At 42.0% G+C, this 18125-nt stretch overlaps 2 protein-coding genes across 2 annotated transcripts; both read right to left on the reverse strand.

The window, feature by feature from the left end:
- Positions 1-5893: 5893 nt before the first annotated feature.
- On the reverse strand, positions 5894-11412 carry LOC119195553 (probable polypeptide N-acetylgalactosaminyltransferase 8). The gene is made up of 11 exons (XM_062563194.1): positions 11152-11412; positions 10318-10642; positions 10050-10216; positions 9202-9388; positions 8748-8945; positions 8433-8547; positions 7839-8024; positions 7581-7718; positions 7342-7434; positions 7031-7201; positions 5894-6887 (listed from the first exon to the last, which is right to left on the reverse strand). Exons 1-11 carry the CDS (start codon positions 11318-11320, stop codon positions 6768-6770), a joined length of 1869 nt encoding a protein of 622 aa, XP_062419178.1. The 5' UTR covers positions 11321-11412; the 3' UTR covers positions 5894-6767.
- Positions 11413-12023: 611 nt separating this feature from the next.
- Positions 12024-18108, reverse strand: ndufa9a (NADH:ubiquinone oxidoreductase subunit A9a). The gene is made up of 11 exons (XM_037452427.2): positions 17958-18108; positions 16483-16656; positions 15605-15702; positions 15329-15420; positions 13890-14031; positions 13712-13814; positions 13391-13461; positions 13229-13305; positions 12653-12748; positions 12381-12447; positions 12024-12281 (listed from the first exon to the last, which is right to left on the reverse strand). The coding sequence occupies exons 1-11, from the start codon at positions 18034-18036 to the stop codon at positions 12111-12113; spliced, it is 1170 nt and encodes a 389-aa protein (XP_037308324.2). The 5' UTR covers positions 18037-18108; the 3' UTR covers positions 12024-12110.
- Positions 18109-18125: the final 17 nt, after the last annotated feature.

Below are 18125 nucleotides of genomic sequence, written 5' to 3' on the forward strand. Positions count from 1 at the left end.
ACGGTGCTGTTGGATACCAGAGCAATTCCATCCATAGAGACTGTATCACGTGACAGCTGACTTCGAAGGCGCTCTGGGCCTATCATGACAACTTCCGTTTTTTCCGAGTTTAACATCAGGAAGTTGCAGGTCATCCAAGTTTTGATGTCTCCAAGACAATCCTGAAGTCTAACAAGTTGGTTGGTGTCCTCTGGCTTGCATAACAATGGAAGTTTATGTGGTGTTTTCTGATAACGTCGCCCAAAGGAAGCATGTACAGGGTAAATAGAATTGGTCCAAGCACAGAACCTTGTGGAACTCCGTGACCAACATTGGTGGTCCTTGATGATTCTCCGTTCAAAAACACAAACTGGGATCGATCCGATAAATAAGATTTAAACCAGCTGAGTGCAGTTCCTTTGATGCCAATCAAGTGTTCCAGTCTCTGCAGCAGGATACGGTGATCGATGGTGTCAAATGCAGCCCTGAGGTCCAGCAATACAAGAAACAAGTCCTTGGTCCGATGCAAGTAGAAGATCATTTGTAATTTTCACCAGTGCCGTTTTGTAGAAAGTCACATAATTGATTCGTGACAGATTTCTCAAGGATCTTAGCGAGGAAGGGAAGATTAGAGATGGGTCTGTAGTTAGCCAACACCTCTGGAGCTAGAGTAGGTTTCTTAAGAAGAGGTTTAATTACAGCTACCTTGAAGGACTGTGGTACATGTCCTGTCAACAAAGACAGATTTATAATATCCAGTAGGGTAGGCTTAGTTGGATTCGGATCCAGGAGACAAGTGGAAGAGTTGGATTTCTGATAGGGCACAGTGGGTGATTATGCTTTTGGAACATCTTATACAAATTTTATCACGTGCAGCTAAGGAGTGGTACAGCACCAGCTGACTGTAAACACCGGATGTTCACATAAGCGCGTGCATGTGAACCCTGCACCCCTGACACAGATGTTGTACACATAAGCGCGTGCTTGTGAACTTTGCACCCCTGACACAGGAGTAGATATCAATACATATAAACTCTGAACCCCTCTAGAACAGAGGAAGCCCTCACCCCCATGTTCCACTCTGTTGTTGTGTATGTGTGATGGATGCGAATAAAAGGCTGTTGTAAAGGAAAGTACGTTGGAAGTCGACACTGCATACGCTGTGTGGCTGGGCTTCCCCTTTGCAAAGTGAAATATATACGACTTGTCTGTGGTTTGTTCTCACTATCATATTTTGGTGCCGTGACCCGGATCCCAACATACCCAACGCCTGGACCTCAGCCTGCAGAGACACTGAAGCCCGTTGACGGCCCGACACAGCGTCGGAAACAAAGACCGAGGGAGCAAAATTCTCCGCCCGGCCAGTGGCTAGAACTTCCGAGGACAAGGGGTCCAGGCGTGAATTGACGGGATCCGGCAAATCGAGGACCGAGGGAGAAGACCCAGAGCAGAGTACTTGTCTGTGGTTTATTCTCATCTCTCGGTAAGGTAGCAGAAATACCTATCAGTAACCACATTACCCGAGTCTATCAGGGCTGAAGTGTCCTGGTTCCCCACCCGAACCGGCACGGTTGCTGCGCCGGGTATCGGGGGGGGTCCAACAGGTAGTCATGATACACCTCCCTCGGCGGTGCTGTTCCTCAGTGCTGGCGGAGGGCACGGGCACATCGCCCGCAGGGCACTGCCGGGCGATATCTCTTAACTGGCCACACGAAAAACATCTCCTCTCAGACCTGTCGGGTGTTGGGCGCGGCGAGGTTCTCGGAGCCGGGCGAAGAAGGGTTGCCGGTGGCCGGACTGGAGCCCGTCCCTCAAGTCCTCGGGGAGTAGGGCTTGTCCTTGCCATCATCTTCTGGCTGATCCGATGGTTCTCCAGTAGGTTAATCAGCCCGTCCACCGACACTGGGTGGTTCTGGGCTGCCCATCGCTTGGCGTCAAGAGGCAGGGCCCGGATGCAGCGGTCCATAATGACACGGTCGATGGCAGATGGACCCTCTCCGGTCACCAACCAGCTGCGGGTAAGCCTCCCCAAGCGCACCACATGGCTCCGCACGGGACCCTGGGAGTCGTACACCCAATCATGGACCCGCTGGGCGCGCCCGGCTAAATTGTGCCCATAGTGGGCCAGGATGGCCTCCTTTACCGTTGGGTAGTCTGTAGCGTCCCCTGTCAGAAAAGGCGCCAGAATGTGTGACCTGTCTTCCGTTCAAAGACCTCAAGGAAGGCCTCCACATTGTCTCCGGGGGTCTGTTTTGTGAGTAGGGCTGTCGGGGAAGCGTGAGGGGCCCTTGGAGTTAAGTTCTCAGGCAGCCTGTCGAATGTCCCCTGAAGTGCAGCCATGCTCTGCACCTGGGCTTGGAGAAGCCTGGCCATTGCGGCCTCCATTGCTTCTTCCATGCTCCCTTGCTTTCAGGGTTACGGCGGTGGAACTAAAGATGTGCCCGCATTCTCGCACCATAGGTAGCAACCAACGGGGGTGGGCAAAATGATTTTCGCTCAGAGTCACAACTGGCTGCACAAAAAAAGGGTACGGTTTATTTTAACGTCCAAACAAAAGACAAAGGGAAAAAGGCAAAAACAGGTTCTTCCTCAGGTCACTCGGTCCAACTCAGCTGTCCAGCCTTCGGTGTCCTCACTGCAGAAAACACAGAAAAAACCCCAGTGGATAATACACATGTCCCAAAAAATGCCCCGGCATGACGCCAGCTCCTACTCACGTCTATTTCCCCTTTGCTGTTGGAATGGTTGGTCCTTTATAGTGTGGCCAACCTTCATCAGCCTCATGAGCCGCAGCTGAGCCGCTCGTTGTCTCCAGGGGGGGCGTTTCCCCTTTTCGTCACCTGACCTTGGTGCTGATCTCTGCTCCTGAACAGTCTTCTGAGATGCTGTCTAGGGGCCTGCACCCGTGGGTTGCCACAGTACCGAGTGCCGCTTTTCTCCGCTACACCGTGATGCTTTGAAGCTTCAGCTTCAGGGCCACTCTCCTGTGATGGAGCGTAGCAGCATCTGCAGGGAGCACACAGACCAGAGGTGTCCAGGATTAGTTATTGGGAAATTCAAAATGCACTACTGGGATGCACAACCTTTTTTCTCGTCAGTTTAGTTTTAACGAGGTATTTTCTTTATTTTCCTACAAAAAAAAAAAACACTAGACACCAGACATTAGAAATGGTGCCTGTTATTGAAGTATCAACATATTGTTAATACTGTTTGTATGGTTCATTTTATATATATATATATATATTTTTTAACAGTGAAAGCGATTTACCTGCAGAACAGTCAGATAACATGAATTTAGGTAACCCTACTCACCATGAGCGCTTTTTTCCTCTTCTGCTGCCTCTTGTTTACCATTTGTTTATTGAGTTACTATAAACCACCTCAGCTTGAGCAGAGGATCGGTCAAATAATCACACACGATGGCTTGAAGAACTAAACATTTTTCATTGAAATTATTTGACAAATACCTCTTTTAAATTTGATTATCAAAGCATTGTGACCTCAAACATTAGCATTTATGTTGTGCATGAATTACAAACCATGGTTGGGATCTAGATTCAAAGTTTAAAGCGGGATGTGGTAGTCATGAGTCTTTGTGACTATGACTAATGTAGAGAGCCATCATCAGACTATTTAGACAAATCATTATTTTTTATTATATATTCAGAGAAAGGTGCTTTCATGAAACACAAGTTTATTCAGAACTATGTGAACAAAATATTTATCACACCTAAAGTAATGAAATTGATCAATTTATTGATCATGAGCAAAATAAAATAATTTGACCACTCAGTATAATATGTCATAAAAACACGTTTTAAAAAGGCAACAGGATAATATGCCGTAAATATATTTACAATATGACATCTGCATTATTAATGAATTATTTTTAAAAAGGCATTCTTAGTTTTTGTAAAATGTCATGAGAAAAGTCTTGCATGAAAACCATGATATGTAGTCAATTTGTATTGTATATAGTTGTATTATTTTATTTTCATAATGTTTTTCCACTGTATTGAGCTGTTTTTTCAGTGAAAAGAACATGGACACAACATGGAGAAACTCTGTAAATGTGTTCACCATCTCTACCAGTAGATGACAGCATACATGTATTTAAACCATAGATTTTTATTACGTTTTCTTGTGTCCGTTTATCATCTCGGTTATGTTAGGTTCTGAAGGCCGAAGGGGAGACCAGCTTCCCTTTCTTCTCGTCCAGGCAGGACACGATGAATCAAAAGTCAACTAGCTTGGGTTTTAAAAATCAAAATGTATTTAATAACTAAACAAAGAGTAAGGCCTACAATTACAAAGTGAAATAAAATTGTGAATAGTGATATATTTCGCGAAATAGAGATTTCCCCGGCCAAGTCAAAAGTGACTCCTCAGGACGGCTGCAGGAAAAATCTAACTCTTCTTCCTTGGTGTGCTGATTTGAAGCTCCCGGGGGGGGGTTGTCTTCTGGGTGTATTCGAATGTCATTGGCTCCTTCAATGTATCTCTTCCTGGTCCAGCCTTTTCACATCAAGGTGTGAACTGCCACGCGTGACTCTGGATCCCCCTCTCTGTCTCTCTCTCCCTTACGTTCCAATGCATCACAACATATAAGATCAGAGTACTTAATGGTTTATCACAGTTTATCTGGGCAACACATTGCCTCATTCAGCTGTCTTACATTGCTAAATTAATACCTGACAGGAGAAAAAACTCCTACATCAAAACCCTCTCTGGGGAAAGGTAGGAGAAATCCATCAGGACAGAAATTAGCTTCTGTCCCCAGGTTTTAACATTACATCATGACAGGATGTTAATGTGTACAGTATTTATATGATTTATATGGCTTTAAATTGTTATTGTCTATAATACATTCACTTCATTTAACATACAAATGTAATATCTACTATCTGACATCACACAAACTACAATTCTAAACTAAGCATTGATACATGTAACCTACTTCTCACCGCTAGGGGTGCACTTCTACTCAAATTCCTAACAGTTAATGAGACCGATGCATGCAATGCTGTTTGTTTCATGTGATGTTTATGGTTAATTTTGCAACAACAGTTCATGTGATTACTTGTTATATTTATTTCATTTAGGAACCGAACACAGCTGCAAGGAAGAGGATGTACTGGTTGTACGCAATGAAATGCCTAATGATTATTAGAAAATAGAGACTTTGGGTTTATTTCTATAAAGCATTAAGCATAATTAACCAACATTATGATTGTATTTGTCACACTTCAATCCTGAATTGAATAGTTAACCCAAAGAGGTTAGAGGATTACTGAAATGACTGAAGAAGACGACCTATTCTCTCACCTATTTACTTTTTTACTAAAGTTTTTCAGGGAAATTGAACTTTTCTCTATTTTTTTCTTCTTTGAAAGTCTACCCATGATATAAACCACCCATTTAAAAGTATAAAAGCATAGTCTTTCTGACTGAGCTTAAGGAAAAACTTTATTTGAAAGAAATTTTGAATGATGAACCTGCACTTAGCAAATGTTAAAACAATGTAATTTGTAATGTCATTGATCACCTGTTTGGCTCTTGTGTATCATGCAGGACGTTGCATTGGGATTGTAGCGTTCCGTCTCTAGCAGCTTGGGGTCAGATCTTTTACTTGAACACATGCCTTCACACTATTTCAGTCATTCACTCAGTTTAGCGCAAGTCAATTAATTTTAACCCACCGATTTGCCTTCTTTCTGTTCCCACAATGAATGGCAACTTTCCAAATAAGAGTTTGGTTACAGTAAATTATCCCACAACTGGACTTTATCCAGTAGCTGGGTTAACCAGCAAGGCAGCCTTTAGAGATGACAGGCCAGTCTCACTTCTTTAGAAAATGAATTACAAAAACCTTTTTTTAATGAATGTTTATTTCCAAATTGTACACCCCTGTCAGTGCGTAATAACAAACGCTGTGTAGGGTTCCACTGATGTGTGCTATGAATAAAAAAAAGAGACAACCAACCCACATATAAATTCACAATTAAGTCCCAAATATAGCTTTCCCTTTTGTTGACGCTAGAGGTGACAAGGCTGACCAAGACCCCCTTTAACACTCAAAGCGATTAACTAATACAGTTTCCATTGCATAACTTTTTTGGAATTACAAAAATAACAAGACAAACCTTGAATAATAAAAAAGCCATTGTGCATCAGCTTTAAACTTGTTGGGAACCTGGTTATTGACAAAGCCGCCATGGTTGGAGGAGGCCTTGCTTAGTGGGTTGAACGCTTCACCTGTTAAATATTTGTATTGTTGAGTTTGCCTTTATGAATGCACCCGGATGTTTACTCATCTATTATTGACTCCTTTTCCTTTTACCAGATGTGTTTGAATTTCTGTAAGGTGTCTACTTCAGCATCACCCAACTTTGCACAATGGTAAGTGTAAATGAATGACAAAAAAACAACATTTATACTATATTTTCAAACCTAATATTCACCCAGTAGCACCAAACCACGTTGAATAAAAACCATTCCAGATGAAACATTTGCAATCATTAGCTAATTGTTATAGAACTAAAGCCTTAAATAGCAATGTATGTTCTATCTAACTTAGACATTTATTTCTTTTCTGAGCACTTCCCAAATAACCAAAGCTTTGTTTTTAGGGCAGATGGTTTAATTAAATATTAACAAAATATCTTATAATAGAGAAGCATTAAATAATAAAAGATCGTCATTAAGGTCATAGCTTAAAACATACAGGTGAAAGTATCCACTGACCTATGGAAAGACAAGTGCACTTCTGGATGGCCACAGACACTCTGTTAAAAGGGCTTGATTATGTTTTGGATTTCCCATCTTTGACCAGAGCATTCTTGTATTAGAAGTTTGCCCTTTTTGATCTCCAGACATTTTTTTGAGTCTCTGTTCTTCATTTCTTTGCCCTGGAAAAGACGGTGTCAAAGTGTCAAGAAAGCTGGATGCAAAGTCCTCTGAAACATTCAAATTCTGTTTACTCGAATACAACGTCCTCTCCCTTGTCTTTCACAGACTTTGCTTTGTGTTTTGATAGTTGAACTTTTATTACCTGAGTGAAGTCCCAGTAAATCCGCATCCCTTTTTGCATAGCCTCTTTGCAATTGTAAAGGCCAGGCTCTGTGTCTTTTTTCCCAACATCAGTTACACAACGGTTGTCATTGTACTTGTGGGACTCGATGCCGCCGATATAAAGCTCACCGTTTGAGCGATAGTAGGCGAGCTGTAAAATATACATATTTTATAGTTAAATAGCAAGCGGATAGAGGGTTCGAATAAGATAACAGCGGCAATATTAGAATGTATATTTTTTAAGAGACTTTAATTGTTCATCTTTAAACCATTTCAGGTTGCTTCACTCACTTGACGTCCATAGTAGTTGCAGTTGTAGGCGATGGGTGTGTTGCCCGGTACTGGGCCTTGGTCTAAGCACATGTCAGCATCAAGATTCTTCAGCTATAAATGGGGAAGTTCATCATTTTGTCAAATCCACAGCTGCACGTGTGAATAAATCATATGGAATGAATACATTTGGCAATGCATGTGGGCCGTGAGACGTGCCTCAACTACCCGAACAAAGCACAACGTGAAACTCAACTTACTCCTCCATAAGCAACTATGTTGTCCCAGGGATTCAATTTGGGATAAACGTTTTCCAGGTACCATTTGAAAGGTTTACATTTTAACGTTTCCCGGAGTTTCTTCCTCTCTGAGATGTCCCCGATGTCAATTCCGTGATTCTGTAGACAATATGGCCAGAAGTGTTCTGATATTAAAACAGAAGAAGCTCAAACACACGCTTAGATGTGTGTGGGAGCAGGCAAGGATGCCCAAAAAGGGCCTCATCACTTCGGTTCTACCTCAAATGGCAAGTTCCAAGCCAAGTTGACGTTGTGTTTGTACTCGTCCATCCAGATTTCCGCGACCCTCAGGGCGTTTCTCTTCATGGCGTGTCTCAGGTTGGGCATGTAGGGCTTGTGTGCCCTCTCGATGTGAGCGATCCGGGAGCATGGAACTACTTCTACACTTCCTCCGCAAGTCCACACCTGTGAGAGAAAATAAAACGTGAATGACTCATTATTGACCAACGATTATTGTGCCAGTGAAAGCGTGAATAAACCTAAACATTTTGTTTAAACGTGGTCCAGTGAGCGTAGCAGAGTGGCTGCTCCTCATCTAACCGTCAGAAATCATCTGCCAGTTTGAATCCTCTAGATTAGAGAATCTATAGGTGAAGTGGGATGTTTAATGATGCCTCTCGCGTTTCTGATCCCACTTTAAGTCACACAAGTGACACACAGTATGCGTTGCCAAATGCCTCTTTTCACAACGTGTGCATGACGCGTCCTCTACATTCTCCTGTACTCTTTAAACTTTCCCCTGGGTAATCGGAGCCGGGATCTCAAATCTTTTTTTTGCCGATAACTACCATGAGGTGTAATATTTGTACTCACACGAATTCCCAGCTCGACATTCTCTCCACCGTATACTTTCATGCCTTTGTCGATGACTCCAATTTCTCCGAGATACTTCCTGTCAGCCACTAGGATCCCCATGACAGATGGGCTTCTGAGGTGAAAGAAGAGAACTGTAACAACCGTCATCCTTTTTATCAGCATTACCGTCAAATAAGTCAAACTTTCAGATTACCATGATGCGATAAATCATTGATTGTATCTTTTGTACAAAACAATTGTGTCATGAATCATTAATGTGAGCATTGGGTTTGATTTCTTTGTACATTGGCAGTTGATTCTGCTTTTACTTACTTCCCTGGCAACGAGGGGTCCTGGAGTTTGTAGTAGTCGTCTGAGAAGCCCTCGTACATGCACCATAGAGCCCAGTCGAATGCGTGCGATGCTGGTTGGTATTTGATCACCTTGAGGTCATAAAAGTTGATTCTATCAAACACGGGGGACGTCACCACCGTCCGGTCACCTTTGATCTGTGTGAGCAGGGGTTCAGCCCTACAAGAAGGGAGCAAAAGGGAGTCCGTTTCCAGGATATTTTAAATATTACATTTACAAAGAAACCCGTTTGACTAGTGGTGAATAGGAGGAGGAATTGGAGTTAGTGTATATTTGGGACAACCCTAGTGGTATAGATTGTATAACAGTATACAGCACACACCTATATTTGCTTAAAAAAAGATTCAAACCACACCGAAGTGAACTTTGCTGGACACACTGTTAAACTACAAATGGGCCTGAGCTTTGTTCTCACCACAGCTCATGGACTTCGATGTGCGCGTCCAGGATGGCCACCACGTCAGCCGTAGCCACCTCCCATCCAGAAGCTCTGGCGTGTGCGAGACCTCGCTGCTCACTGTGCCTCACCCTCGTAATTCTGAGACTCGGGTTCTGCTGCTCGATCATCTTCATGTACAGATCAAGGTCCTCCTTCAAGTCATCTGACATGAGAGGAAAATGTGGGCTTTCTGTTTAATGGCCTTGAATTGTACAGGTAATTTATTATGTGTTTATAAAGGAATAGTAGGTTTTTTTTTCTGCCAGGAGATTAACATCAATGGCCATTACGACCATCTGGTCATAACTTAAGTTATTGCAAGCATTACATTATTTGTTGTTTGCTCATTCATTTTTATATTAAAGTGAGAGAGACAGAGATTATTATCTTTTCAACTATGCAGAGCCATGATTTTACTATTGGGCAATTACTGTCCATTTCGGAGAAGGCAGATCAAAGTTTACGATTTTTTATGCTGACGTAAGCTTATCTGCTGCTGACTGTAATTCCATTTGTTTAACAGTGGCATCAATATTCTTTCAAAATCTTGGAAGTAAATTTAAAATACAAAACTAAAACATTAAAGCAGAAGAATTCGACTAATCTTACTCTGCTTTTTAAAGCACACATGTAAATCCCACAGACACATAAAAATGTAGCACATCAATAATCAAAAATATTTGAATGAAACCTTTATGTTGCAATATCAGCAGGAGCTGCCAATGCCATTGCACAAATAATTTATCAGCACAAAGAACATTTTGGAACAAAAAACAGGACGAACTTTTGTTCATCAAATGTAAAAACATTTGTAGCCAACCAACCATTGGAGCTGTTGTCATCCACCAATATTATTTCCTTCAGCAGGTTTTTCGATGTGCGGTCGATGATGCTGCGCACAGCTCTTTTAATAACAGACAAGGCCTCGTTCAAGTAGATCAACACCACACCCAAACTTGGCAGGTCCTTGGGATAAATCTTGTTCATACACCTATTAACAGGAAGAGATATCACATGAGCTGGAGGGTGAAGAGATGGTCAGATGACTTCACTGTGTGTTACAGGAAATTGAACGTTTGGATTAGAGTGTACCTTTTGTCCCTGGTATCTGGAAGAGCTCGATCCAGAGGAAGGCGATCGCTGAGATAAACGTTGTATCCGTACTTCAAATACAAACTCTGTGCCTCCGTTTGGACGTCCTCGGACAGGTTTTCCCCCCACTGCTTGAATAGGGCTGAGTCTGGGAACAGTTTGTTTGACTTCTTCTCCTTGGGGGGCTTCTGTTGGTCTTTAATCTCTGCGGAAGGTTGCTCCGGCTGTTTTTTGACGTCCGCGGCTGCTCTCTGATCACCTTGGTCCTTGTCAAGCATTTTCTGCATCATTTTCTGCTTTTGCTCAAAAGCTTGGAGTACATTAACTTAACAAACCAATGACAAGGAGAAAGCAAAATGAGCTGAAGATAGCGGAAAGATTAGTTTTATCCAGATGGATTCCACACAGCTAACCCAGAGAGAAATTAATCATCAGGACATGTCAGCACACAAAAGACACAGGCTTCAAGAAAACACAATAATGACTGAATGGAACATTGCTTCATTCATTAACTCAGAAAGTGTGAACTCGTGAATTTTCCTTAATTAAAAGGCAGCAAACGAAAAGAAAAGTCATCAGAAGAAATTTAAACTAATATTGGGGATAATCTTTTTTTTCTTAACGAAAACACACTTGTCCAAAATCCATTTGGTCTTTTTATGTGCCATATATTTTTCTGCTGACATGCGTTAATCCTAAAGTGGAGAATAAAACAAAAGAGTTGGTTTTATCGCGAAAATTTGAAGTTTTAAAAATTCAACCCGAAAAAAACTAATGAATGAATAACTACATCAGAGAAAGAAAGATATAGATAAAACCGTTGCTTCAACTCACAGATATCGCTGATGTTTTTCTGCACATCCGAGAAAAAGCGCATAATCCGCGGTTCTTCCAGCTCTTTGTCAGCAGGTTCCTGCGTGGTCCTCAGAAACGTGCTCACGTAGAAGACCAGCCCAAAGCCCCCCAACACCAGGACCACCCGCTTTAAAACTAATGCCCTCATACTGGAAAAAAAAGAACAGAAAAACACGCCAACCGATCGTGAAACACGACGTGAGACCACGCGAGACCGCGTGAAGTGACTGCGCGGCGCGCGCATTATCAGCACCTTGGTTCGTTAGAAGGCGCGTGAGCGTGCCGACTGATTAGCGCAGGTGTTGAACGTCACCTGCGTAACACTCAATCTGGAGAACTAACGCCACCATGTCATTTACGTTGTTCTAAAACTTTAATATCAAATTGTAATATGAAAGAAAAAGTTATTTCGGGAAGAAAATCGCAACGTAAACGTCAATGTGTGTTGTGGTCTGCTAAACAAAAATAAAGATATTTTAAAGAATGTCGGTAATCAGACAGTTGATGGACCCCATTGACTTCCATAGTAGGAAAAAAAAAACTATGGAAGTCAATGGGGTCCATCAACTGTCTGATTACCGACATTCTTCAAAATATCTTTCTTTTTGTTTAGCAGAATAAAGAAATTCACACAGGTTTGAAACAACTTGGGGGTGAGTAAATGCTAACACAATTTTTCATTTTTGGATGAACTATCCCTTTAAAGAGCACAAACCCCTCTTTAATATGAGTTTTTTCCATGACTTTTCCAGACCTGGAAATGCCCATTTTAAAATGTCCAGGTTTTTCATGATCGTACAAACCCGGTCAATGGTAAAAAGTCATATCTAATAAAAAGACTAAAAAGCAGATAATGGTTAGAGGATTTTTATTATTTATTTACAGAATATGGTTGAAGACCAAACAATCAGCGGTACTGCCCGAATGTTGCTGGTAGTTTAGTAATTGACCGTCTTGGCTGGCCTCGTCTCATCCAGGTCAGCTTCAAGGTAACGGAATCTGCGATGACGACGCAGAATCTCAATTGCCTTTTGTTCGACGGTGGAGGGGGTGATGCCAAGATCCTCCAGACCGGGGAGTCCTGGGTACTTCATGTCTGTTGCGTGAAACTGGAAAAACAAAAGCACGGTAGAGAATGCGTGATGGCTGGAGAACTTCTGCGAGTGAAAGCAGTTCATCAATACATTCACCCGTCCTGGTCGTCTTACCCTCTCCACTTTGTCTGCGGTTGTCCAGGGTTCAAATGGGCTCATTGCGAAAAACCTAGCAGCAAGACTGAAAAGTAGAAACACAAAAGCCATCACATGATGATATTAAAGATACAAATTACACATAACAAATGCTTTATGCCAATGTTTCTATGATGCGTTTATGTAGCACATATGTATAAAGCTAACATGTTATGATATAGAGGTGAAAATGAATGAATGCGCGAGTCAAGAGGGCTTTTCTCTGAAAATGCTGAAAAACATCATCTTACTGATAGAGCGGGCGAGGCAACGGGTAGGGCACAAAAGGTCTGTGTGCCACGGCATAGATGTACTCCACCAGGTCATGGAGGAGGTAACGGTTGGGACTGGACGACGAGAGAAAACAGGACAAGAAATAATTCAGGAAGGAGAGCATCAGCGAAATCTCTATACAAATACATCTATATCACATTTGTCTCATCCTTGCAAGCTTTCCTTCCTCTCACACCTAAATTCATATAATAATCCAACTTCATGAATGTGTGGACCATGAAAACAACATAAAACTAAAAAATAACTTGATTACAATTTCAAAAAGGATACCAAAGTAATATACTTAAAATCACAGTATTGGTAAAACAGCATGCAATAAAAAAGGCATCAATTAAACAATGATATAAAAAAAAGAATATCTTCAACACTCTGAGCAGCTCAGGCAGACTGTTCAAAAGGGTTACTCTTGCACTTTGGAAGAATATTATGTACTTTACTTGCTACAAATATTATGGGATTTATGGAAATACTGCTATCCACTTTCAGTATTTGCTCCGTTCTTTTGCACACAATTTTGAGTGATGGACACATACCCCACTAATGCATACGTCTTGCCATTAGCATCAGGGTCTCTGACAGCACTGATGATGGCCTTAGCCACATCCACCACCTGAGGAAACAAACAGGCGGGTTAGCTGGGCTCATTTGATCATCGATTATTTTGCAAAACAGCCGTCCCTTCACAACCAACGTACATGAACGGGCTGCTTCACGGTCTTCTTTCCCATGGATATGAGCGGAGTAGCATTGCCAAACCAGCGCATGTCTGAGAATTACAACCACACATTACATTTTCACTGGTTATCTGGGAACCGTTTTAATTCTGTGAAACAAGTCGTCCAATAGTTTTAGTAACAGCTCCACTTGTGCTCGCAGGCTTCGTCCACGAAAGACCACTCGACGCATAAGCAAATCACAGAAACCGAATCACTATCTGATGTGTTGCCCCACTAGTCGATTATAATCAACAACTGAATTTTCAGGGTCTCTTTCACTCACACCAACAACCGTCTTACTGGCATAATAGTTGAAGAAGCGGTCCTCCCGGCCAAACATCTCAGACGGCTTCATGATGATGGCGTCGGGAAACTCGTCTCTAACTGCAGCTTCGCCTACAGCCTGTGGGAAAAAGTACAACGATCAAGATCATGTATACAGATACACCAGTTTGAATGAACCAAAACGGCCCTTCACCTTGTTCCTCAGGTATTTGGACTGGCTGCGTATGTCAGCGTTGAGGTGGGACACGTGAACGAACTTTGTGATGCCAGCCTCTCTGGCCGCCTTGGCAATCTGCTGAGGGATGGTCACGAAGACATCGTCGAAGAGGTAGTTGCTGTTCAAAGAGGAGGAATACTCGCATGTGAATGCTCCCCTATAATTCAAAAGGCCATTCAGCAACCGACACTCTGTGTCCTCCCTAGGGTTGGGTTACTGGTACTAGAAAGGTACCGCGGTACCCGTACGTTTAATACGGTACGGTTCTGACTATTTTTAGTAACGGTACTTTATTAAAAAAGCCCACTCAGTGTTCCGCTGCCTGCACGCATTGACTGGGTGGGCGGGGCTACCAGCTCACATGCAACAGGCAGCTGTCACTCAGAGTCATCTCAGGGAGACATGACCTCATGCTGGCGCATCTGCGACTATTCGCGCATGTAGCTTTCAAAGAAGCCCACGCGAGAGCACTTAATAGTAGCATCAATGTCCGTGTTATAACCAGCTGCTAACATCGCTAACGAGACGTCTTGCTAGCGGCTAAACTTAGTGAAACCCGTTGAAATCTCCTTACTTTGTTTATGACAAACAGATGCGCCATTTACTGTAGGTGAGGTTGCAGATGAAGCAGCGCGGATTGTGTTTTTAGCGTGAGACGCAGAAGCGTGTCTGTCACGCGGGGAAACCGTGAGAGATGGCAGCCTGTAGCGGTGTTGGCTAGTTTGACAACAACTTTCCTAACAGTTAAAACATCAAGCAAGTGCAACACCAGACAAAGCAAGACAGCAAATAAGTTACTGAATAGTCCAGCAGAAATATAAACATGCAAAATGACCTACAATTTCACTTATGTGGGCCTATGTGATCATGAGGTCAGAATGCACACAAACTTGTACAAAATAATACACACTAGATGCAATTTTCATTGTCGTTTTTCAATAAAGGGGAGAAATTGGCCTTTAATTATGTGTCTATCTTTAATGTACCCAACCCACATAGCTTTCGTTTTTTTTCCACCTCAAACACATCTGTAAAATTATGTCATTCATACTTATGTAAATAACTATATAGTCATAAAGATACGGACATTAGGTCTACATAGCTGTGTATAATCAATGTTTTTTACCATGTCATTTTCATTAAAATCTAAAACTAATATGAATGCCATTTGTTAAGTGTTCAAAAAGCTGAGCAGGAACAAGCTGCTAAAAAGGGAACCTTACAGATGTTTTATTTATTACTATCATAGATAAATATTCCAGTATCTTATTTGTAGTATGGTATCGAAAAGTATCAAGTATCAAAATATTCTGCCAGGTATAATATCGAAGTCTGAATTTTCTGTCCTCCGCCAAGTGGACAACATTGGCCATAAACCAGACACCGGGCAGGACGTCTTTGCAGCCTACACATACCTCGTTTCCCACTCTCTGCCGACAAGGTTGATGACAACATTAGAGTTTTCCAAGGCCCGTTTGATGGAGTCTTTGTTCCTCGCATCCCAATCCTGTGAGAGGGCAGAGACAACGCCTTTTCATTTCACTCAAGACTTTAAATGTATCATTCCTCTAAGTGAGTACATGCAAATCAAAGAATTCACCATCAAAGATTGGCAAGATTTCTTCAAGACACCTGTGTGTGTGTGTGTGTGTGTGTGTGTGTGTGTGTGTGTGTGTGTGTGTGTTTCTTACCATGAAAATGATCTGTCCAAGATCCCCCATGGGCCTCAAGTACATGACGTCATACTGATCACAACGGTGAGGGATAACAACCTGAGAGCCGATGCGACCTGCAAGTCATCAGTTAATAAACAGACAATCACGTCTTTGCGTCGTTCTCTGAACATGATCCTCATTTTGGCAAAGCAGGTTCTATTAATTTCTACAGTTATATTGAATAACATTCAAACCACTTCATATTAGGAGCTTCTTAAAAATTGGAAACATTAAAATATACAGGGTAAATTTCCCCATTAAGCCCACTTAACATATAAACTAACTTCTAATTCAAATTCTTATTCCTGGTAATATAATGTTGTAGCGACACTGCTTTGTGTGCGTTATGTCAGGTCACATCATTCTCCTCACTCTGGCCAATCGGGTGGGCCAGCGATTGGGGGAGGCGGTTTTCCCGAGTTTTGGGACGAGCTAGAAAAGTCAGGAAGTTCCGGTTGTTGTTGTCGTTATCGCTGGAGCAGAGAGTATAGTATTAAAACGCAATTTACACTTTTATGTTGTTATTGGTTTCATTCCAAAGAAGAGTCCATTAGGTTCCCATTAAGCCAGGCCTCAACATGTTTGTATATGTATTTGTGTATGATCTGTTACACATGCTTTTGTATTTTTTCTATCTCAAATAAATCACAATAACTCAATTCTGACAGTTTATATTTAAATGTTCGACATGGTAATTTACATTTTTTATTTTTATTTATCCTAATAGCGCTGAGATGAGATCTTAAATGAGATATTGGGCACGTCATGATATGCTCAAAATACACAAGATTGTATAGACATATACAATAAAATATAGACATCAGTCATTATTTAAACAATATTTTTCAACTCACCCAGCCTGTTGACCACGTATCGACCCAGAAAGCCTGTAGCACCAAACACTGTTGCCGCTATTCCACTGGAGGAGGAGCGCCCTCCTTTACCTTTGGGGACGACAGCATGGTGTAGCTTCCTCTGCTGGACTTTGGTGACGCAGGCAGCTGAAAGCACAGCAGGGGAGCAGCTACCTATTGAGAGCAAAGGGACAGCGTTCAATCCACATCATAGAGGTTAGCAGTGCTCCTAATATCCATTATATCAATAATTACATGTCATTTAGCTGACGCTTTTATCCAAAGCAACTTGTATTGCATTATAACCCATGCTTTACATTTTGCCTGGGGAGCAATTAGGGGTTAGGTGTCTTGCTCAGGGACACGGATTTGAACCGCCAACCTTGCGGCTCCCATCGCCCCACATATCCCAATCATATTAATAGGGACTAGGGAAAAGATATTGCAATTCGAAACAATATAGTTCAACAACATTACTAAGTACATAGTTGAATCATCAAACAGAGATCCAGAAGTGGCCGGTGGTAGACTACTGTGACTCAGCGGCATGCACCGATACAAAGAGTGGAGTGGACCCGGGTACAGGTGTGTCTGTCTATAAAGGACTCCAGCGTTCAAGATGCACCTGCATTTAGGAAAAGATAAATGCAGTTGGAGAATGAGTGCCATAACACATCTGTACCTGACTGAGTCAAAGTGGTCAACCAACGGCCACTTTCTACAATCCCGGCATTCAAAATTGCAATGAATCTTTTCACGTTCTGGCTTTTTTCCTCTTTGTTTCACTTTCTGCAAACATACTTGAAATTAACTGTAAAACATTATTACAAATGAAAGTGACGCAATGGGATACTATTGTATGCACTGGCCAGAAAACACGCAAATTAGCAAGAAGGTTTGTTAAAAGGCTGCAAGCTTCCTAACTAAAATTCATGAGGAGCCTCAGACTGCGTTGAGTACTACAGAAAAAGACCTGATGAAAAAATATAACTAACTCTTAACACTTGTGAAGACACTTTACTTAAAAAAATCCCAACTGTAACACAACATATAAAGCGCTATTGATATTTTAAAGGTAAAAAACACCTCGTGACGTTAAGGTAAATAAAGTAATAATAACAAGTGAGCAAACATGACAGACGCAACGTTAACGTTAGGCCACCGTGCATACAGATGGCTATAACTCAGCCTAACTTAACTAACCATTATTTCATTAACAAACAAGGCAATGCAGGTTTGTTGTAGTCACGTAACGTTAGACATTCATATTAAAGTAATCCAAAAATCTAAATGTCAGCTACTAGCAAGCTAAAGCCCTTTAGCCCGAGCCGGTTAGCAAGGTCACTGGAACCGACTGTGTGATCTAACTGTGAGACCGGGTTGGCATGGACTACGTGTTAATATGTAATATAACAACAATATACTCCCAAATGTCAATGCAAGCACCACAAGCCTTCCATTTTGACATTACTCACTTGAAATCTTGGGAAGGACACTCGCAGGACGGCTAACCAGTGCTACGGTCGCCATCTTTCCTACTACGGCAGAGCGCATGGGCCAAAAAGCCTACGTCAATTCACATTAGCGGCGCTTGGAACTGGGCCGAGGTGCGAAGCACACTTTTGAAAGCTGGACGCGGTGGT

The sequence above is a fragment of the Pungitius pungitius genome, chromosome 6 (genome assembly GCF_949316345.1).
Source record: "Pungitius pungitius chromosome 6, fPunPun2.1, whole genome shotgun sequence".
Taxonomy (NCBI): Eukaryota; Metazoa; Chordata; class Actinopteri; order Perciformes; family Gasterosteidae; genus Pungitius; species Pungitius pungitius.